Below are 24,645 nucleotides of genomic sequence, written 5' to 3'. Positions count from 1 at the left end.
TACTAAAAAAATTAGTTATAATTAATAAAAAAGGTCATGTCGGAAAATAATAAAAATACATGTACATATATATATATATATATATATATATATATATGTATATTTTTATGTACAAACAACTAAAAACATTTTTTAAAAGAGCCAAAACTACAGCAGTATTATTACTGCGTAACTGCACTTATAATTTACATCCTTTCTTAAAACATATAAAAAAAGAAAAAAAAAAAAGGCAACAAAAACAGGAAGAACAATAAAAACATATTTGTCACATAATAACATATTATATGCCGGTTAACCAGTAATACATATGCAATATTATTAATCATTATTATAACAGCTGAGTTTCCCCTTTTAAATGTTATCATAAGTTGCATTTTTTGTGTTTTCATCTATTTCAGTTAGCTTACTTTTAAAAAGATTAACCATGAGAGATATTTGTTTGTTAATAGCATCATACTTTTCCTTATGATACGAAAACCGTAGTGACTTAAACGCTTCAGCATTATTATAATATTTTTTCGTTAATGGATCAAAATATTTTCCTTCTAAATTTGTAATTGCACATAAGTTATTTTTATTTTTTATTTGGTTCAAATAGTCCTTATTATTATTGTAATTACTATACATTTCTAATTCCCTAGAATCAGTAACAATATATATTTGTCTCTCTTCCACAACAGGGGGATTCACTTTTCTTTTTTTGTCTGATTCGTTAGAGGTACATCTGCCTAAACGTTTACCACTGTTGTTATTACTGCTGTCATTGTTAATGTTACTATTTCTATTATGGTTACTATTGTTGTTACTGCTGCTATTGTTATTATTGCTTTTATTAACCTTATTTAGGAAACCAAAATTTAATGCGTCATTTTCATTTAAATAGTCTATATTTAAATCTTCACACTGATCTATATTTTCCCAGTTAAATTGGTAATTTGTAATTGAACTTTCTTCCTTTCTATTGTCACTACTATTAGTATCAATGGCATTTCCTATGACTGTTTTATCATTTTCATTTTCTCTTTTTTGATTCATTATTTTTGATGTATCGGCTTGGTCACATGTCATATTTTCTAATTCCTTTTTAGCAAGTTCATCATCCCCCATTTGATGCAGTATATCATGTCCATGTTTCTCTATTTTATTTGCATCATTATTACCTCCAACAACAATTTTTTCGTTTTGCAAAGCTTCCAACATGTTTATATTAGATGACAGTACAGCATTTCCAGAGAGGGTATCATTTGCTAGTACTGTGTCATTATTTATACTGTAGGGATCTACTTCATATTTCAAATTTTCATTGGAAGGAAATGTTTTATCTTTTGAATATGAAAAACTAATAAAAACATTTTTGGGTCTATGATATAGAATTTTTTTATTTTCAACATATTTTTTCTTTTCTTCCTCCCATGCTTGTAATTGTAGAAGTGATTGTATATTGTACTGCTCAGTTATTTTTGCTTCTTCTAATCTTTCTTCTCTTGTCATTTCTCTTTGCATACTTTTTTTTTTTTTTCTATTTTCATAGAATTTTTTGAAACGATTTTCTTTTTTTATTTTTCTCAATTCAGAAAGCTTTTTCACTTGTTCTGTTTTTTGTCTTGTTGTGTCTCTTGTAGATCTATGTAACATTAAATATGCATTTTCTAATTTTTTTTTTTTTTTTAACATTCTCTCATTTTTTAATTTTTCTTGCTCCTCTTTTCTTTCCTTTTCTGATTTTTGGTCTGCCCCATATTTTTGTATTCCTCTTTTCAAGTTATTTGTATCATATTTTCTATTTTTCATTATATTATATCTTGCCATATTATTTTGCTTCTGTTTTTTTAGCTTTTCTAAATATGCGTACATTTTTTTTTTTTTCTTTTTTTCAAGATCATCTTCTAATTCCTTTTCATTCTTTTCAGTATCTTCTTCTTCCATATCATCTTCTGCTTCATCTTCATCCTCATCAAAGTCAGAGTCTGTAATATCAATATATTCTTCTTCTCCCTCCGAATTAACATATTCTTCGTCTATTTCTTCTTCTTCCCAAATACTATTATTCCAAAACTGTTCATCTTTTTCTAAATCTTCACCAATCAACTTTTTCAAATTTTTTCCTCTGTTCTTTCTTTTAGGCATTTTAAGCGCTATACCGTAATTTTTTAATTCGTAATCTTCATCTTGTTCTTCTTCATCGTTTTCCTCTTCATTTTCTCCTTCCTCTTCACCCAGTTCATTTCCATCATCTACATCTGCTTCTACTTCTCCTTCTTCCTCTACGTCTTCCTCTGCTTCTTCTTCTGTTTCTGCTACTACTGCTTCTACTTTTTCCTTTGAGATATGCTGCTCAACACCCTTTAAGATGCTTGCATCTGATTCGTTCCCTTTACCATAACTTTTTCTTTTAACTCCTGTATTTTTTTTTTTTCTCATTTCACGGTTTATATATTTATCGTTTCTTCCAGGTTTTAACTACAATACCTTTTTTGTTCATGCTCAACTTATTTTCCTTTCTATCTTCTGATGCAAGCATATATATGAATATATATATTTATTATAAAAAAAATCCTTTTCTTTTTTCTCTTTAACTTTAAACATTGATTAGTATCCTTTTAAGGACTTTCACTGCTTGCTTTTGGTTTTTGTGTATATTTCTTAAGCCTTTTAAATCAACAATTCATTAATATATGTATATATATATATACATACATATACATATTAGTATGTAATTATTTCCTTTTTCACTACATTACTCATACACGTCCATAGTTTATTCTATTGCCTTTATAACTATTTTATATATTATTTATTACAGTTTTAGGAATTATTTTTATTATTTCTCTCTTAAGATTTCATTTTTGCTTAATTCTCCCTTTTGTAGTAAATAATAAGGAACTATTGTGCTATTTTTTTCTTTTTTTTCTTTTTTTTCTTTTTTTCTTTTTTTTCTTTTTCTTTTTTTTTTTTCTTAACAAAATGGCTATCCTGCTTCCGTTTATTTTTTTTTTTTTGAACAACGTAAAAGCAATTACCATTGAATCGATAAGGGATCGTAAGTACTCAAAAAATTAAAACAAAATAAAACAAAATAAAACAAATTAACGTAAAATATAGCAAAATAAGGCAAATTAATGTAAACAAAGAAGAAATAGTTCAAAATTGAAGGAACAGTAGAAATAGTAGAATCATTTATTCGAATTAAGAAGGAAAATTTGAGGAAATTAAAAGCATAATGCTCCATACAAAAAAGAAAACATCAGTGAAATGATAATTACGTTATAGTATATTTCTTTTTTTTTTTTTTTTATTATGTTTCTGTGTCCTGTTACGAGCTTCCTTTTTAAAGATATAACCACACACACTTGAATAAAATAAAACGTTCATATATACGTAAACACATATATATATCTATAATGTGTATATTATTATGAAAATTGTAAATGCTCCAAGAGGGGGAAAAACTGTTTTTGCTATATCCCTTTTTCCATACAAATGTTCATGCGATATTATTAAAACTTTCCTTACCCGTGCAACTTCATTATTTTATAAAAACTGTAAGAGAAAATTTTCTCTGATAAATGCACAAGATAATATAGTGGTAAAAGGACTGAATGAAAAGAACGAGTCAGTATATGTTAGGCATGAAAAAGAAATAAAAGAAGTGAGAGAATTATTTATTGCTGATGAATCGAGTGAGTGTAGTAGCACAAAAAGTGTATATGATCATAGAAATAACAACACCAGGGAAGAAGTGAAAGAAAAGCTACTTACAGAAAACTTGAAAAAATACAATTTATTTAATATTTACCTTGATAAAATAAGAAAACCAGCAAGAACCAAAAAAAGGAAAATAATTAATATAAATAGTGTAAAACATTTTGATGACTGTATTTATCTGTTCAATCTAAGTTCGTTACTTATTTATACGAAGAATAAGTATGTATTATATAAAAGGAAAAAGTGCGTGCATCCAAGTGATGATTATTTTATCAATTTTTTTAAAATATTTGTTCAACTAAATATAATATTAAATAATTTTTTTTGCAATAAAAATGAAATAAAATGTAATGAATGGTTTACACACACATTTCAACCATATTTAAATAACATTCCTTTTGTCAAAAACAGTATAGTAGAAGAGAAATATAATGAAGATTTTTATTTAAAAATTTTACAAATAATTAAGATAATTAACCAGATCAAATTTTTTAAGATATTAAAAAATATAAATATTGACAATTTACAAAATTGTTTGAAAAGACCGAATGAAAGAAGTCAACTGCTTATTTGGAAGAAGAAGGAAGAAAATTTTTTTCCAAATGAACATAAGAATGAATTATTTTATGAATATATGAGGAGTACTCATGATGAAGAAGAATATAATATGAAAACTGATTTAAATTTTGTAAATAGGTTAAAGATATTTGATGATAACTTTGGTGTATTACATGGTATAGAAAATTATTTTAATTATTCTTCATATAAGGAGGATCAAGATAAAAAAAAAATAAAAAAAAAAAATGAATCATTTTTGAATGAAGAGGAAAAAAATGCTCATTATTACCATGTAGACATACCAACGGAGAATGTAAACAGTTGTCTTTATAATTATTTTAATAAAGATCAAAATGTAGCAAAATGTACGGAGATGTACAGGAATAAAGATGCTTTCACCAACTGTGAACAAGCACATAATAAGAACAAAAATGATGATAATTCCAACTGCTACCTTAGTTTAGTAAGAGGATATAGCTATATATTAAAAAATTTAATAAAATATTTAAATGATGATTGTTTGGTAAGATTATTTGTATATTGTGCTACAATGTATGATAAAAAATATCATCAAGATAATGAGATATTATTATTTTATAAAGAAATGTATGAAAAAATTAAAAAAATGAAAAATATTACGAACAAAAACCTTGCTTACATATTAAATGCATGCAACTATTACATAAAGGAAGAAAATGTACTCCTTATAAAGAATTTACAAAAACAAATATTATTTAGCACTACTTATGTAAAGAATAATAATAAAAAAAAGTTGAATATATACAACATAGCTCCATCGCATTTAGAAAATATCATATACACATTTTCAAAAAATAAAATTAGACAAAAAGAAATATTTATTTTGTTTAGCGAAATTGTAAAGGAAAAATGTAACGGGTTCTCATGTGTAACATCTATAAACATTTTAAGCAGTTTTACAATGCTAAATTATGAATCATTAATATTTGATTTTCTTTATGAAAAAATAAAACGTTTTGATATCATTACACTTATGATGTGCAAAGGAACCAATATTATTAAACTCGTAAATACATTATTACAAATTGAGGAGAGAAATTTCACGAGGTTCAATAATAATTTAATACCCACCCAAAGGGGTGATATATTACTATGTAACACGTGCTACTCTGGTAACTGCGAAAATGAGGACCATTATGTAGAAACAGAGAAAGAAAGCGTATTTCCAACTGTTAAGTACATTAAATCAGCATTAACGGACAGATCCGTATATGTAACCCTTATCTTAGCATTACTATATGAACTGAAAATGTTTAAAAGAAATAACTGTGGTAGTGGAACACAAGAATATACGATTTTGAATATTTATAAAAAACTCCTACGATTACAAATTATTTGTGTGAAAAATAAAACAGATTTTTCCTTTTTGAAAAATATATTTAAAAAAAATTATAGCAGTTTCAATATAACACAATTCGATAAATTTTTTGTGTTTTCATTTATTAATTTAAATATGGACAAAATTAATTTTCATAAATTAATTTTTACGTTGCTAACGTATAATAATTTAATTAGTGAAGCAAATTTTACTAATAAATATACGAAAAAAAAAATAAAATTTATATAATGAAAATCAAATATTCCTCAATTTTTTATTTTTTATTTTTCAATACTGTTTGCTTGTTAAGTAAATTATATGCCCATAAATAACAAAAATTTAACTTGAAAAAAAAAAAAAAAATAATAAAATTTTAATTATTTAAAAACAAAATATTGTGAAGAACGTACATATATAATATTACATGTGTATAGCAAAAAAGGGCCATTTAATACAAACAAAAAAAATAAAGAGAACAACAAATTTTAGTAAATTATGAATCTATTTCAAAATGTTTATTTAAATATTTCTCGTAATCTTCTTCTTCCTCGCTTGAGTAAAATTTACAATCATTGAAGCTTTCTTCCCCGTTCTTATTACTATCGTTGTTGTGCTCGTGTTCTTTTTCGTTATCATTGTCGTTGCTGTATTTGTTGGCACTGGCACTTTTATTATTATTTATTTTGTTTGTAATATCCTTCTGTTGGTTGCTCTGTTGTTCGGAATAGTTATCTTGCACTTTAGAATAACTATTACCAGTTGACTCTTCATTAATACTTCTGTTCCTATTTTCCAAAAAGTTTGCATTATGATCAGGTATATTTAAATTTGAACTGTATGTTTTTTTTTTATAATTTGTTACTAATTTAAAAAAGACATGTGCTTTACTATATTTAAAGTCCACTTTAATTAAATCAATAATACCGTTAATAAACCATGGGTATGTTTCTTTTTTTATTAATTCATCTATATTTAATTCGTCGTAATTATCAAACTGATGATATTTATGAATTAATAACTCCATTAAGTAATTTTTATTATTATATAAAAATCTTATCTTGTCATCTTTACTCAAAACATTATCAACTTCCAAATTATACTGATCTGCATTGTTAATTGTATTATCTATTTTAATATGTTTGAACTTACACATAGGGTTATGACAAGAATTGTATATTACATTATTACGACAGAAAAAGAGTTGATAATCATGTGAAAATATACAATTTTCTTTATCACATTTACCCTTAATTAAAAATTTACATAATTTTGAAATTTTATATATCGGTGTAACATCATGTGAGTACGTACAATTTTCATTATGTATACATTTTCCTTTTTTAAAAAAAAATTTACACGTTTCTTTTTTCTTCTGTATTTTAAAGTCTTCAAACAAGTCAACTATTTTTTTTGTTTGTTTTTTTTTTGGTTCAACATTTTTCCATTTTCCCTCAACTATTTTTTTATATTTTCTCTTCTTTTTTTTTTTGCCTTTTCTTTTAATACACGAGGAAGCCTTCGTTAAATTGCCTAAATAAAAAATACGTGAAAAAGTAAATAAAAAATGGAAAGAATTAACATATGCAAGAGAAATAAAGACTCACAGAATAACACATGATATATAGAATATATATATGAACATATGAAAAGTAATGAATACTAGTCTGATATTTGTTTGATAATACAAGTAGGTACGTTAAGGTACAAACAAACGCATACATATATTATTATTATTATGTACATAAAATTTTATAGAGAACAAATTAAATTGTGAACATTTTTGTCATTTCAGTATACCTGTAATATTAGTTATTCTTTTTAAAACCTCTTGATCGTTAATTTTTTCCATTGCTTATATATACTTATTACTTTTTCTATTTAAATACTTGAAACATAAGTTTCCTTCCTTTTACAACAAATTGTATGTTTAAAATGTTAAGAATTGAAAAAAAAAAAAAAATTATAAATGAATAGGTTATTATACAGAGAATATACATTGATTATAATTTATCTACTATATAAATTCAATCAAATGTTCTCTCAAAAAAAAACCTACGACTTTATTTTTTTTTTTTTAACTTGTGCATATATACAAGTATATATAAAGGGAATACAATTTGGAAGACCATAACTGAGAATCCACTTTTTTTTTTTTTTTTTTATAGCTTCAGTGGAAAATCTCTTTGAATAAATTATATATTTTAATTGTTTTATTATTTATTTTTACAATTAATTTAATATTTGTCGTTTAAATATACAAAATATAAATTAGTTATGCTTATTTCCTTTATTGCTGTTTTTATTTTTAATTTGAAAATAAAAAAGCGTATCACAATTTTTACACAAAATGAACATTCTTAAAGTAAAAACAAGCAATTTTTAGGTGATCAGGTATATGTACATTTTCTCATTTTTTTTAAAAAATTTTTAATTTCTTTTCTTAGAAACAATAAATGGTAGTTAACATAAGCTCTTACCAAAAATTAGAGGTACTTTTGTTTTTTCGTTAATATAACATAAATATATACATCCAAATGGATAGATGTCTGAAAGGGGTTATGTATATATTATATATATAGGGAAGCGTACATGAATAATATCTATTCTTGTATATTATGTATATACAGATAGATATAAACATAGCTATACAAATACGTACATAAGTTTCAAGTAGTTTATAAAAAAATTGCACATAAAAAGAGAACCAATATTTGTGTAGCTCACTTTTTTCATTCAAGAAAAAATATAGGATGGTAATAAGTAGCCTTAAAGTACATCCTTAAAAAATAGTATGTCTAATTTTTTAATTTCTAGTGCATTATTTATGTTGGTATTAATAAGGAGCCATTTTCAAGTTCATATTTAATCAATATTGCTTCTTTTTCTTTTACTCTTCAGTTCTTTTTTCTTTTTTCTTTTTTCTTTTTTCTTTCTTCTTTTTTCTTTTTTCTTTTTTCTTTCTTCTTTCTTCTTTTTTCTTTTTTCTTTTTTCTTGCTTCTTTTTTCTTTTTTCTTTCTTCATTCTTCTTTTTTCTTTTTTCTTTTTTCTTTCTTCTTCTTTTTTCTTTTAAACACATTTAATACACTGTTCCCGAACACATCTCACTAAGATAATACATGCAAAAATATCACATAGCCCTATAAACTCTCTGCTCAAAATAATAACTAATTAAGTCATCAAATTTCTCTTAAGTACGATTGTCCATTTATCATTTCACACCATATAATATTGCATCACATCGTAGTGCTTTATATTTTTGCTTTGCTTTAATTTAAGCTCTTTTTTCGCATTTAATTAAAATTAGATACTAAGAAAAGAAAAAAAAAAAGCGATTTGCTAATTCCTGTTATTATACTTCTTTTTCATCCATCTAACAGTAGGTGAATGTAAAGTAGAACTGCAAAATAAATCGCATCGCCATGAAAAAAAAAATAGAAAATATAAAAAAATCGGATGTAGGTAAGGATAAGAATAATCTAAAAAATGCTAACATAGACAGTGAGAAAAAGAAAAAAAAGAAGAAAAAAAAAAAAATAACAAAAGATAAAATTGAAAATGAAGATAAAATCGAAATAACTGAGAAAAACGAATTATTAGAGAATATTAAAATAAATAAGTATGACGAAAATGAAGATAATTTAATAAGTAAGATAAAATCCTATATCAATCAAAGAAAGGATGTAATGACAAATGATTTATTAAACAAATATTATTATGTAGATAAAAAAACGCCTTTCTTTTTTATTGATATACGTATGTACAAGTGTATATGTGATAGTTTTTTGTGTGTGTCTCTAAAGGATAAAATAATGTTAAGTAATAAAAAAAGTAATTTGTTATATGAACAATATTCTGTTTACTTTTACAATGTTATAAACAGTAAATGTTTAAACACAATTTCCTTTTTTTTGAAAGAATTTTTTAAAGAACATGAATTAGAATATTTTGAAAATTGTTGTGAAATAATGCAGTTGACTCAATTATTATTTTTTATTTTGTTAACGGATTATTATTTCCTTAGTTATAGTATTAAAAAATACTGCATAGAAAATTTTAAAACTCTTTTCAGGTTAAAAAATTATCTGTTTAACAAGTACATAAAGTATAAAAATAAAAGTACATTAAGTAAATTTGTTCTGTTAAATAAAATGCAAAATGACAACATGAAAAATGACTACTTCATTTTTGAAACTAAGATAATAAACGAAATACAGAATGATAATAAAATAGAATTTGATAATATGACTATGCACATAATTTCAACTAAAAAATTAGACAAGTATTATTTTATAAGTTTAGTAACTAAGGTTAAATCTTATGAATATATTAATGATTACATTTTTTTAGACTTATTTAAAATTCATATTTTCACAAATCCATGTGCCTCCACATCATCATTTAGCTTCTCCCCTAACTCTATTTTACAAGAGTGTAACAAAGAAAGTAACTACAATTACAGAACAGTCTTCGTTCTGTCAGAAGTTACAAATTTATTTCCTTCAGAAATTAGTGAACAGTTATTTTCCTATACATATGAAATAGAAATTCCTCCAGACATTTATACTAATGAAGAGCTTGAAATATTTTATATTGAAACTAACGAAAAGGTGAAATGCTTAAATTTCTGCGATGTGGATAACCTACTCAAGGAGGAGCAAATAAATTCAGTAAGTCCAATATACAAAGAGAAGGATAAAAAAGAGGACATAACAAAAGAATATGTTGACAGTCCTAATGCTTACGAAAATAGTAATAATAAACAATGTTACATCAACAATAACAACAACAGTAGTAACATCCGTAATAATAGCAGTAACAGCGGTAATAATAGTGTCCACAGGGACTACGAAAAAATGAATATAGGCGGTAGTACAATCCTCATAGAAGACTATTTTACCCATGCAAATGCAATGAATCAAAATGATGATAAACAAATTGATATAAGCAATGAAGAAAATCAAGAAATTTTAAAGGAATGTAATAAAATAATCCTAAATGATGAAATAAATTTAGTTAAAGTTAAAAGTAAGATTTTCACATTAAATAATAAAAACTTTTTAAAAATTTACAGTAATAGAATCAGCAATTATTACATTAATTTAAATAATGTAAATAACTTCCCATACATTAAATGGGAAATTAAATATATCGATAATATAGTAATTATAAAATTAAAAAGTAAAATTGCTAATGAGTTTATTTTTCATATAAGCAATAATGGAATTGTTCTATTAGACAATGGAATAGATGTTCTAAAGGATATTTACAACTACACTTTAGATGTATATACCTTATTATTTTTAATGAAAAAAAAGGGAATAAACTTCTTAGTTACACATATAGAAATGGAGAAGATGAAGAAAGTATGTAATTATCATTTGAATGATGAAAAAACAGAAGAGAATATAATTAATGATATTTTGTTATGCTTTCGATTTATTAACTTTTATTCTTCGGGAATAAATTCAGCACAATATAAAACAATGAAAATCGCAAAAGGAAACGCAGAAATATTGAAGGGGCTCCTCACGAATTCGTTGTACATGGAATATGAACACAATACTTGCAGGTAAAAATAAGCAAAAAATGAAACAAAAAATACACATATATATATATATATATATATACATATATATATTTATATAAATATATAATAGCGGTAAAATTTAAAGCTGAGTATTATATATGTATCATAATAATTGCTACTATTAATTACTACGCAAGATGAATGCACTTTCTCTTCGGACACCATATAAATTAACCCCATAGTTTCTTTGCCTTTACAACTGTACCATTTTACCTTTTCTGAAATTTTCATCTTATATTTGCATATTACTGTTACTTACCTTTTTTCCTTTTTCTTTTTCTGTTTTTCTTTCTAATAGAATTTCTAAGATGGAAAAAGAAGAGGACGATAAAAAGTTCATAAAAAATTTAACAAAACACAGGTCCATTTTGTTTTGTCTATTTGAGTTGTGTGAATTTATTATTTCAAACAATAAAAAGGAAAAGAAAATATTAAGTGAAAATAATGCACATGAAAATAATGAAGATGATAACAAAAACGATGTAATCACCTTTCAAAAATTTTTAATGAATATATTTTCATACAATAACATAAAAAATATTAATGAAATGGTAAAAGAAAATGATAACTTAAAAAATAATTCTTTACAATCTGATGATGCCAAGAATTTCCTCGAAACACATTATAACGATGTAATTGAGTTAAACGAAACAGTTCATAATCTTTATCTATTTTTGAAGCTGACCAAGATAATATCATTCACAGATGTGTAAAGAAGACCTCCCCCTACAAGTGTGTATACATTTGTATATTCATATGTGTGCGTTCATGCTAAAAGGTAATTTCAGCAGCCTTCAGAGCGTCCTTCTGCAAAAAGAGGATAATCCATAAATACCAGTGATTATAGTAATACAATATTCTAGGCATACACATATACACACACACGTATATATAATCATACACAAGTAAAAATTTTTACATAAGTATGGGGAGTTTCCTTATTTAACATTTTGACCCTTCTCTTATGTTTTTTCGATTTTTCGTGTTGTTTTTTTGTGTCATCATTTATAAAATAAATATCGCAAGCAAAACATTTATGTTGTCCTATAAAATTTTTGTTAACAATTTTTTATTATTTCATTAAACTACGAAAAAATTATATTTGACTGGGGTTTGTAAACTCTTATTTACAATCATTAATTACCATATCCTTTTTTATCTTCATCGTACGATAGTTCTGGTTGGTTAAAGTAGTCTTTATATACTGTAAATAAAACGGAGTAAAACTGAGTAAGAATTGCCCTAAGCAGGCAGGTACATGGCATATATGTACATAACATATACATACATATAAACGTACATATATATAAACCTATATTTGTATACTAACGATAAGTATACCTATATATATACACTTACATGAACATATATATATAACCATAAAAGATTAATTTCATTTTTCCGCTCTAAAAAGAAAATGTAACTATTAAAATTTGCCTTTATTGTTTATTACCTTGATCGAAATCTCTTTTCTTTTTTCTAGTTTTTAAAATTTTACTTTTTATGGTATTACGGGGATTTTTTTTTTTTCTTGTTGAGAGTACCACTGGAAAATTTTTACGAAAGAAAATATTACAATAGTATGTATATATAAATATACTTATTCATACACGTATATATTCTTTTGAGGAAACTAAAATAGCTTCTTTTTTTTTTTATCATCAGTTATAATTATTTCACTCTTTCTATTCTCACTGTTCGTTATCTTCTTTTGCCTTTAATCTAATCTATATTTATCAGTTAATTGTGGCTCAACATAGAAGTAACTGTTTATATTATATATTTATATATATATATATATATATATATATATACGGAATTAATGAAATAAATATTTTTCGTTTATTTACGATCTCTTTCTTTTAATAATGTTCCTTAAGTATTTTCTGCAGAGCAAAAAATTATTATATATATATGACTAAATAAAATAAAATAAGCACACGCAGATTTATCAGTATTTTTCTTAAAGAATGTTTAATTTAAAAAATATATTTACATAAATTTACACTTTAAAAAATTAAAGTTGAATTGCTCTTCACTAATATTTATCTTTTTATTTTTTGTTTTACTTAGCTGTCATATACGCCGTTCGATAATGTATGCATACAATTTCGTAGTATATTGAATTTAGTTTGTCGTATTGTAACATCCATATAATTTCTCTACGATTAATGATTATTTATTGTTTTTATTTTTCCCAAATAATAAAAGTTTAGTGACAATATTCTTTCTTTGTTTATTTTGTTTATCTCGTATATAATGGGCATGTATACTTAGATGCTATATATAGGTACATAGTCATATACATATATATATATATATACAAACGTAAATACATATATGCATATATTTTTACGCAATATTTTCCCTTTTTGTATAAAAAAATTGTGTAAAATAGAAAATTTACATCCACAATACCCAAAATGTCAACTTTTTAACCCGCTTTAGGATATCATAAACATGATTTTTCCTAAAAATATATGAAAATATATAGACAAATTATCTGATATTAAATTTTAGATAATATAAAAAATATGTTTGATCGTACTATATAATTTTACTTTTAACAATATGTTGAATATTTCCTAAATTTAGAAAGTTTTTGTGCTTAAATTTATCGTTCAATGTTTTCTGGCGTAATGATGTTTAATTGTAAACGCAAATGAATGGGGGAATTAATGCATGAATAAATATATGTGTATGTAAATAAATAAGTATATAAATAAATGTTAATATAAATAAGTATATATATATTATATATATATATAAATATATGTATAATACATACAAACATAAGTGTATATATTTATAACAATTGTGCAGTTGCATACAATTCCGCAAATATCTTTCAATACTTTTATTTGTAAAGAATTTATGTAATTAATTTTTTGCTTTTGCTTTTGCTTTTGCTTTTGCTCTTTTTCTTTTTCTTTTTCTCTTTCTTTCTTTCTTTCTTTCTTTTCTTTTTTTTTTTTTTTTTTTATAAATCAATATTTATGTTAGCTATTGTACAATATATGAACTTACTCAAATATATCTACTTTTCGTATTAAAATTAAAGTAATTTGTGGTACAACATGAAAGTATATGAATTAAAAAAAAAGAAAAGGGATGTAAATTCAATTATAATGCAATGTTTTTCTTTAAAATTCTTTAATTGATGTTCGAGTTTTAATAAAAATCAAAACCTATTGTCCATAAACAAGTTGAAAATAATGTAATATAAAATTATATGTTAATACAAAATGGAGCTTAAGAAAAATAAGAGGAATAAAATACACAATGAAGATAATGAATTAAATAAAAAATTGCATGAAAACAGTGATAATCATAATAATAATTTCAAAAAGTTCATGTATTGCAATGAATCAGATGGGTATAAAAATACAGACACCAGTTCTAATATATTAAGTAATACATATGAAAATGTTTATGATTATTTTTCGTCTAACAGTGAAAACAGTGAATATAAATCAAACAACTTAGTAGAATTCTATTTATATAATGAAATTAATAACCATAAATATAATAACAATTTATATGATTTTTATCTTAGCAAAATTAATAATAATCTTGAAGAAAAAAATAAGGTAAACGAGACTAACTTAAACTTTATCAATAAAATTCCTTATTTAATAAAAAAGGAAAGCAGTAAATGGAAAACTTGGAAAGAAAAAAAAAAGCAGGTGGGCGAGGAGGAGGATAAAAATTTAAATCAAAAAAACAAGGAAAATTGGTTGATGAAGGAGAAAGAGCAATGGAAAAAGACATACTCTTATAATAATAAAAACGAGAATGTAAAAAATGTAAAACAATTAATGAAGCAGCATAATAATTATAATAGCAACAATGGTAATAACAACAATGGTAATAACAACAATGGTAATAACGACAATGGTAATAACAACAATGGTAATAACGACAATGGTAATAACGACAATGGTAATAACGACAATGGTAATAACGACAATGGTAATAACGACAATGGTAATAACGACAATGGTAATAACGACAATGGTAATAATAATAATGCCGTGTATAATGTGTCAAGAGAGCTAATATACGATGGTATAGACAGCGATGAACATGTAATGAAAAAAGTTTATGAGACAACGAAAAGCAAGAAAACAGAAGATGACGAAAACGAAAATGTGGATAATTTATATTTCAATACATTGATAAATAAATGTGATTACACGATTTCGTGTTATATGTATAAAAAAACAAGTGCAACACATATATATAGAAAAAAAATATTGATGTTAAAAAAAAATTTTTTAATTACTACTAAATTCAAACAAAATATTAGTGATATTTATAAAGTTGTAGACCCAGATGTATATGATATATCACATTCAACATTTAGTAGTATTTGTAAAAGTTCGAATAACATTTATAAATTTAGTGTATATGCAAAAAGATTAAGTAGAAACAATACTAGTTCGTCTTCTACAAACAGTAATTTTTTTTCCTTAAAAAAAAAAAAAAAAGAAAAAAAATTGTAATAAAACATCAAATGATGGATATAATTTTAACAATGAACAAATTCGCTTAGCAAATCATAGTATCAATGTCATTATCGAATTAATAAATTTAATGAAAATTATTTCTATATATGGTTCTATAAAAAAGTATATGAAAATTCTATTTTTTAAATATACAAAAAATACATTTTTAAAAAATTTTGAACTATATCAGAATTCACCAATGTATTTTAATCTACTAAAAAAATTTTATAAATCAATTCATAGAGGTGTATATAATTATATATATGTAAATATATTAAAAATTAAAAACATTGAAGAATTAAAATATAATTATATATATGTAATAATTGATGTAGATGAGTTTTTGTACTATTATAAATATGAATATAATAATGATATGTTTATACCGCTATTTTCGGATAAACAAAATAAAATAATATTTTATTTTTATACAGACCTAAATGTGTACTTAGGACATTTTATATTTTATAGTTACGAAATTGAAAAACATATAGATTTTGATTTTTATAAAAAATCGGAGTTGAATAATCCGAATGTAAGAACCGATTTCTTTTTATCAAAAAATAATAAATATAGAAATATTTCATTATACAGTTCAACATCTTCTAACAGAACAGACAAAATATTTGGCTCATTTGACAGTAAAACACATGAGGAAGAATTAACTGGATTTTCACTATTAAATCAGAAAAATATATTTTTTGATAAGAATTATTTTTTTGTAAGAAAACTGTACAATGAACAAAAAAAGAACAGTCAAAAAAACAGTAGATATAATATCTCTGATTCTAGTGATAATAATTTATATGTCCACATATTTATATATAAAAGTAAAAATAGATTTGAGTATTTGTTACCTTACCAGAATACCACCAATTTGTTGTGTGATAATGAAGACTTGGTTATGTCTAATAATAATTTAAATAATAATTACCAGTTAATTAATTTATTTTTGAATAATGTAAAGAGAACTATGCAAATAAAAAATAGAATTAATTATTTTCTCGATAAGGTGAATAATATATTTGAATTTAAAAGTTTTGTTATTTCTATTATTTCCATTATATATATTGTTTTTTGTTCCTATTATAAAAATTATATACATATTATAATATTATTAACTGCTGCGTTTTTAATATATATGAATAACGAGAGGAATTATGATTTTTACAAAAACGTTTTGTATGAATTTCCTATCTTATATTTATTTTTTCCGCATGAACTATTGTACAGGATATCGAAAAAGTCCAGTTTATATCATTTGCATACATTTGTTCATATTTTTATTTTAAACAGATTTCCAGTTTTTTTTCAGTATCTTTATAAATATTACAAATGTAAGTGCATTTATTTTTTTGTCTATACCCCTGCCTATGTTGGCAAGTACTACGATAATTTTTTTTTTACGAAGCAAAATAACGAACGTAGTAGGGATAAATTCCTAGTAGGTAAGGAAAATAAGATGAAAAATTGTAAAAAAATAAAAAGTCTTCAATATTTGCACGATAAGAATGATACAACGAAAAATGGACACAGGAAGGATCATGCGACAAAGTATACTTCTGTATTGGATGGAAACAAAGATGATAAAAATACAGGGAATAGTAGCAATATTAATAAAGGAAACGCGAACAATGATGGATTAACCTATAATGACAAATTTTTCAAAAACGAAGGTACATATAAGGAGAAAGGAATTATTGGAAAATGTGTAATAGATAAAAATGAAATAACATGTAATAATGGTAGTGTAATCCATAAAACGAATACTAGCATTGACAAGACCAGTGGTGAGGGAAGCCATGATTACAACTGTAATGACTATAGCAATGACAAGAATGAAGAAGACAAACATTTATCTAGTAATATATTGAGTTCTAAGCTACACTATGAAGAAGAATTAAATGCATACAATGATAAGAGGAGAAATGGTAAAAATGAAGAAAATATGAATGAAAAAATTTTCAACAATTTGAGAAAATATTTCAAAAATAAAAATGTAAATCATAACAAGAGAAAAAATAAAATGAAGAAAGGAAATCATTCGAAAGAAAATTATTCATGCGATATGGCTTATAATAAAAAAAGTATTCATCTTGAAAATAGAAATACGAATAGTAGTATTGAAGAGGATAATCAACTGTATAACGGAATATTAAAAAATAACAGAAATAGTTACATGCCTAGTGACCATGTGGAAAAACAAGGGGAATGCTATAACCAAGTGGAGTGTGCAAAATTTTGCAGTTCAGAAAATCTAAGGTATTCTTATTTAAATAATAAAAGTGAAAATTTTAATTCCTTTAAATTAAAAAGAAATTTTTTTGATATGAAAATTGTTGATGATGTATACAAGAAAAAAGGGGAAAGAAAAATTTTCAGTGACAATGAGCAAATAAAAAATATACATGACTATATGTCATGTGCGCGTGACACTTTTTCAAATATGGAAAGATGGAGCTTTTACGACAGGAACAGTTCATATATGTCAAAATGTGGAAATAGTAATATCGGTAAAAATAACAGTACATATAACAGTATAAATAACAGCATAAATAACAATGTAAATAACGGTAAAAATAGCATTAGAAATAGAATTAGAAATAGCATTAGAAATGGCAGTTGCAAAAATAGCAATTGCAAAAATAGCAGTTGTAAAAGTAGCAGTTGTAAAAGTAGCAGTTGTAAAAATAGAAAATGCAAAAATAGCAGTTGTAAAAAGAGATATGGTAATAATGTCAATCGTAATACTAGCTGGTGCAGTATTAACAGCTGTAGGTGTAAGAATTTTTATGAAGATAGACAAAAATTTCCAGAGGATGTGAATATTAACGAAATTATACTAGAAGATTTGGAAAACAAAATTACCAATAACATGAAAAATAATTATTACGATTCAGGTAAAAATGAACAAACTGCGAAAGCAAACTATAATGAAAAAAATATAGATGAAATGTTGGTTAGAAAATGCTTTAATGAAGATGAATTTTGTTTCGAAATAAATAATGAAAAATACCGGATAGATTTAAGTCTGCATGAAAGTAGATTTGTTCATATGCATAAATCAGGCCACTATAATAATAGTAACAACAATATTGGCTTTTCTACGAAGGAAAATTTTAGACATAGGAATGGGAAAGCTGCAAATAGAAAAACCACTTACAGAAAAGTTACACATAGAAACTATACACGCAGCAGTGAAGAATGCAACGTGAACAACACAAAAGACTCCTTTTTCAGCATTGTTGAATACTTTCCTAATTACTTTTATAATACAGTAGAAACATTATATATTAACATAATATTAATTTTTATTTATGTGTATTGCCTTTTTATTATAACAGTCCATGGGGGGTTAAACAATGATTTTCCATTATATTTTTATTTCTTAAATATGAAAAAAAAAAAATCAAAAAAAACTAAAAAAGTGAAGGAAAAAAAATATGATTCCTCAGAACATTATGAAGAAAATGTTAAAGTGGACACAAGGAAAAAAAATGAGGAAAAAAATTATACCTCCAATTTTTTATTTAAATCAAAACGCATATTTAAGAATTGGAAACAGAGAAGAAAATCGAATAAAAAGAATATAAAGCTTAACATAAGTAAAAATGTATCAGTTGAATCTAATGATATGAAAAATAATTATCATTTTGAAAATAATATAGATTCAATATTTCTTGATAAAGGAGAAGGCGAAAATAAAAAATTAACAGATAACAGCGAAGCATTTGAAAAAGATGAAAAAGAAAACCTTAATAAAAAATGGCATGAAAATGATGAAAAATTAACAAATTATAACGTCATTAATAAATGCAGTGTTACTGATAAGCATTCAAACGTAGATATAAATATATTGTGTGATTTTTGTGAAAAGGAAAAAGAAAGGAAAGAAAACGAAGAATGGGGGGTTTCAAACGTTAAGGACCATATTGATATAATCAGCTGTAATATCAAAGAGGAGAAAGATATGCAGAGCTATTTTACCAAGGGTGACTACACCAATAGAATCAGTAGTAACGTCGTGAATAGCTATGAGGAGAATGATATGGACAGATGCTACTTAAACAGGTATAGTGAATATAATATATACAATCTTAATGTAAGCAGTTACAATAATGATAATAATTATAATTCGTTTTGTAAATGGTGTAAGGCAAAATCCTTTGAGAACGTGAACAATAGTTTATATAAAGATGAATTTATATTCGATAAGACAAAATTTTCTCTAAATAATAATAAATTTTTGAAACCTAAATATTTTTCAATGAGTGAACTAAGAGATCACTGTAAGAATAAATTTAAAGAATTTAACTTTTTTTCAAATGATAATTTCCATAAATATTATGATGAAAATGATGCAACTAATGGAAAATTTTCGATGTTATATGTAGATGATGAGAAAAAAAAAAAAAGTATAAACTTTTTTAACAAATTAAAAGACATAAAAGAAGAAAAAATTATCCAAATTAAAAATATGTACAAATCCGAAAAGAATAATAAACGCTTTAAAAAAGGTTTGCGTATTTTAAAAAGAAAAATTAATAGTGAAGTTGTTAAGTATAACTTTTATAACAACAAAGGAAGGAACACTTCATATGAAGATCAAAATAGAGGAGAAAAAAAAGGTATACAAAGTAACCTACAGGAATTTGACACCAATGTAAATATAAAAGAGCTAAACTATATGCAGAATTTGTTTGCTTCTAGAATGGGTGCAGGCAGAGAAGGTGACTACATGAACAGTACTGATAATACTGGTGCTAAAGATAATAATATTAGTGTTAATAATAATTATTTTTACTATGACAATCTAGAAGAATATATCTATGCAAAGAAGAACAATGAAGACATATATGTTAATAACACTCCATACGTAAGAAACTATCCTGATTATAAAAGCTGTGATAATAGTAAAAATTTTGTTAGAAAAAATAGTTTTATCGAGAAACGTTTTCTTTCAAACACTTCTACATATAAGGAGGGAAATTTTGATATGAACAGAAATAAAAGAATGACACTGAATTTAAATTTTAATAATTATGAAAAATGGGAATCTGATTATGCTAAAACGAATTTTGATAAAAGTATTCCATTAGTTCATGAAAAAAAAATTCTATACAATGAATTAATTAATTCTAAAAGTAAGAAAATAAAAAATAAAATTATTTCTTATATGAAGAGCAAGGCGAATAAGGAACAGAAACATAAATTTGGTGCATTTGTTCACATTAAGGGCACGGACAGTAGCATATTGAACAATGAAATATACATAAAAGATATTAATAAGATTAATTTAATGGGTTTTAAAGAAAGAATATTTTCTAAAAATCCTATGGAAGAAAATGTTCATATACAAAAGGATAATGATATGTCCTTTTTAAAAATTAGTGAAGACTTCCAAAATTTTAAGAAAAACAGTGAAATAATTAATTTAACACTGGATCATAATGAAGAAAGAAGTTATAATATAAATGTAAACAGATCATTTACAAGATGGAGAGATATACGTACACAAAATCGTGATTATATAAAGTTTCTTAGGAGCAGGTGTCTTAGCGATTTTGAAATTCATGAAAGTCAGGGAAGTAAGGATAATAATAAAAAATTTTGTTCTGATATTATGTATAAAAATTTAGAAACAGAAAATGGAAATGATATTAATATAATCTGCCCTTCTATAAGTAAGAAACCTAGTTTTTATTCTTTAAAAAATGATAAAAAAATTAAGTATGATGTATTTAATAGACCTGTATATATAACAGATAAGAACAGCATATGTAAGCGAGAAACAGAGGAACAGTCATATGAAACTGAGGATAAAAATAACATATTTAGTAAAAGAAAAAAAATTTTCCTTAATATGAAAAATAAATTTATTAAACTTAAAAATAAGAATAAAAATATCTTCTTTAAAGATGCATTAAAAAATTTAGTTAATAAACCTAATATCAATTTTAATTATGAATGTGATGAAGAAAAAAAGAATAGTTTTAAAAAAAATAGTTACATTGTGAATAATAGTGAACCGGATGAATATCTAACTGAGGTTAAAAAAAGAACATACCTTACGAATACTTTAGAAAGAAATAATGATAAATGTTATAATTCATTAGACGAATTTAGCTATTTTGATAATTCATCGAAAAAAAAAATTAATGCGTTAAAAAAGCAAAAGGAAAGTGAAGTTATTGATGCTAATTTCAAAAACGAAAGAAGTCTTGTTAATAAGTTCAATACATCAAATTATAGAAATGATATAATCAGTAATAACAAAAATAAGGATCAAAATATATATCATAAAGGATTCGATAAAAAAAAAAACTCTGCTTCGAATCTAATTGGTGAACATGAGGACAAATGTTTATACAAAACGTTAATACGAAATAAGTCTAAAGGCAACAGTAAACTATTATATAATAAAAATTGTAGTAATGATCGTGCTAATAATCATAATAATGATTGCATTAACGACCGCGGTAACTATGGCGGTATCGATCCTTGTAAGGGTCGTGGCAAAGATTGTAGTAATGATAGGAACAACCTTTGTGCGAAGGATAAACGTGAATTGACAAAATATGTTAATACGAATATTTTAAAAAAAAAGAAGAAGAGAGAGAAACATGCTATAACCATCATGATAAATAACTGCAATAAATTTTTATTGAATAAAAAATATTATTATAATTCTGTAGAAAAAGATAATTCATTGCTTAAGTTTTACTACAATTTCTTAATGTTTATGGTTAATTATTTTTTAATTTTTACTATTTCATATATATATATTAACAACATATATAACTTATTTATATGCTCCAAACACCTCCATGTAAAGGGTAAAAAAAAAGAAAGGAAAAGAAACGGAGATTTTAATCATATTGTCAGAATAATATATAATAAGAATGTTTTTTCTGCTAATGCTCGCACATTACATACAAGTAAAAACAAAAATATATGCATGAAAAAAAATATTTTTGCACAAATATTTGTTCAAAATAAAAAGCAAAGTGTTAAAACAAGTGAGAAATGTGATCAGGAGGAGGAAGAAGAATCAACTGATAGTAAACAAATGAATAAAAGTGAAATAAGGCATAATTTTTCTCCAAATAGATATTATGAAGAAATTAAGGATAAAAAAAATATTCTCAGTATGTATAAAAATGCAAAAAGCAATATAAAAATATTTATGTCCAAGCACATGATTCTTAATCTCTATTTAGAAAAGTTTTTAAATCTTTTTAATCATAAAAATTTTAACTTGACAAAGGTATGCATGCAAATTCGGATGAAGCAATCATATGTATGGATATGCAAAAAGATCTTTTTGCTTTTTTGAATATATGTGTGCGTGTGTGTACGGGTACGTACGTTTGTATGTATATATTTTATTTATGTGTGTGTATATATCTGTATACATATCCTGTCATGCGTTGGTGATCTCATCTAATGTTAGCAAAAATATATGTTTATATTTTTTCCTTTTAACAGATTGTCATTTCGCTTTTGGGGTACATTTCAATTTTATTGCTTCCAATAAAATTCCACCATTTGGTTATTGTAAAATTGTTGCATATGTATTATAAGGTAAATATAACTACTTTATTTTTATTTATTTAATTTTTTTTTTTAATTTTACATATATTAAAATATCTATTTTTTTATAATTATTTAAAAAAATTTATAGGGTTACTTTAGAAGATATTACAAAAATATCGTCTTAAACAGCATCTTGGAAAATATTAAAAACATTAGAATGAACTTGAAGTTATATAAACCTATTTGCTCCTTAAATGTAATATAGAAGGCATGAAAAAATAATATACTTATAGGAAGATGTATATATGAATATGTAAATATGTGTACATATTAGATATGCAAAATAATTTAATTTTTTTTTTTTTTCGTATCTTATGGTAGGAGGAAGAGTACTGTGCATTAATTGAAGAAATTAACAAAACGTGCAATCAATGTTTAAATATATCACAATTTAAGGTAAGTGTATTTTATTTTCCGTTTAATACATTTATTTAAAAATAAAAATAGTCAATTCGTGCAAATATATATATATATATATATATATATGTGTGTGTACACTGTTTATAAATGTAACATTATAGTAAATTACCGGTTTAACAGATGTATATATTGTTATAATTTTATTTTGTAATTTTTTTGTAGGATATTATTGATGAATACGACTTGGCAAATGCTATTATGAAGAATTTAAAAGAAATTTCAGAAATGAAAAAAATAATAAAACATGAGTGGAACCACAACCTTTTAAATAATTCACCACATGATAATACAAGTGTTATTAATCTGCGGTGTAATACATTATATTGATACGATAAATTAGGAATTTTTTTAAATATATAACTTCTTTTTTTTTTTTTATTAAATTAAAATTTTTTTTTTAAGTTGAATTTTTAAATGTTTATTGAAAAGTTACACTTTATTATATAAATTTTATTTTTTGTTCTGTTTCTCTTTTTAAGTAAATATTTTTTGGGGGAAATTATTTGCTTCGCTTATATATATATAATATTAAATGTTGTCCAAGGGAACACTTGGAACGTTTTGTTTTTATACACAATTTTTTTGTAATTTTTATTTTATAAACTTCACATTTTATGTGGAACATATTTTTTATTTAATTTTTTTAGAACAGCATATATAATTATTTTTTAATTTTTTTTTTCAAGACCACAACATTTCTATGATATTGTAGTTTGTTACACTTCCTTAAAATTTAAGAAAAAATATATTATCAATTTAGAGTAAGGAGAAATAAATAAAAAAAATTTTAATATGCGTTAAAATTGCTTTTGTAATTTTAAGCAATAAAGAATCAAAAGTTGTAGCACGAGAAATTCTGAAATTATTAAATTATATATTAATGTGCTAGAAAAACAAAGAGGAAGAAAAAAAA

The 24,645-nt window shown here is 24.1% G+C and overlaps 5 protein-coding genes across 5 annotated transcripts; 3 read left to right on the top strand and 2 right to left on the bottom strand.

Annotated features, from left to right (window-relative positions):
• Window positions 1–351: 351 nt before the first annotated feature.
• On the bottom strand, window positions 352–2,421 carry MKS88_004450 (YL1 nuclear protein; the record flags this gene model as incomplete). The annotated part of the gene is made up of 1 exon (XM_067217629.1): window positions 352–2,421. One exon carries the CDS (start codon window positions 2,419–2,421, stop codon window positions 352–354), a length of 2,070 nt encoding a protein of 689 aa, XP_067072038.1.
• A 994-nt stretch (window positions 2,422–3,415) lies between these two features.
• MKS88_004449 (uncharacterized protein) lies at window positions 3,416–5,869 on the top strand (the record flags this gene model as incomplete). Its single annotated transcript, XM_067217628.1, has 1 exon — window positions 3,416–5,869. One exon carries the CDS (start codon window positions 3,416–3,418, stop codon window positions 5,867–5,869), a length of 2,454 nt encoding a protein of 817 aa, XP_067072037.1.
• Window positions 5,870–6,113: 244 nt separating this feature from the next.
• On the bottom strand, window positions 6,114–7,469 carry MKS88_004448 (zinc finger CCCH domain-containing protein; the record flags this gene model as incomplete). The annotated part of the gene is made up of 2 exons (XM_067217627.1): window positions 6,114–7,150; window positions 7,418–7,469. The coding sequence occupies 2 exons, from the start codon at window positions 7,467–7,469 to the stop codon at window positions 6,114–6,116; spliced, it is 1,089 nt and encodes a 362-aa protein (XP_067072036.1).
• Window positions 7,470–9,040: 1,571 nt separating this feature from the next.
• Window positions 9,041–11,921, top strand: MKS88_004447 (uncharacterized protein; the record flags this gene model as incomplete). Its single annotated transcript, XM_067217626.1, has 2 exons — window positions 9,041–11,190; window positions 11,507–11,921. 2 exons carry the CDS (start codon window positions 9,041–9,043, stop codon window positions 11,919–11,921), a joined length of 2,565 nt encoding a protein of 854 aa, XP_067072035.1.
• A 2,532-nt stretch (window positions 11,922–14,453) lies between these two features.
• MKS88_004446 (uncharacterized protein) lies at window positions 14,454–24,059 on the top strand (the record flags this gene model as incomplete). Its single annotated transcript, XM_067217625.1, has 7 exons — window positions 14,454–15,666; window positions 16,013–16,728; window positions 17,128–22,983; window positions 23,205–23,300; window positions 23,401–23,508; window positions 23,634–23,708; window positions 23,895–24,059. 7 exons carry the CDS (start codon window positions 14,454–14,456, stop codon window positions 24,057–24,059), a joined length of 8,229 nt encoding a protein of 2,742 aa, XP_067072034.1.
• Window positions 24,060–24,645: the final 586 nt, after the last annotated feature.

Source organism: Plasmodium brasilianum, chromosome 12 (assembly GCF_023973825.1).
Source record: "Plasmodium brasilianum strain Bolivian I chromosome 12, whole genome shotgun sequence".
In the NCBI taxonomy this organism is placed as follows: Eukaryota; Apicomplexa; class Aconoidasida; order Haemosporida; family Plasmodiidae; genus Plasmodium; species Plasmodium brasilianum.
The sequence above is the reverse complement of the archived record's forward strand: the minus strand, read 5'-3'. Positions and strand labels throughout refer to the sequence as shown.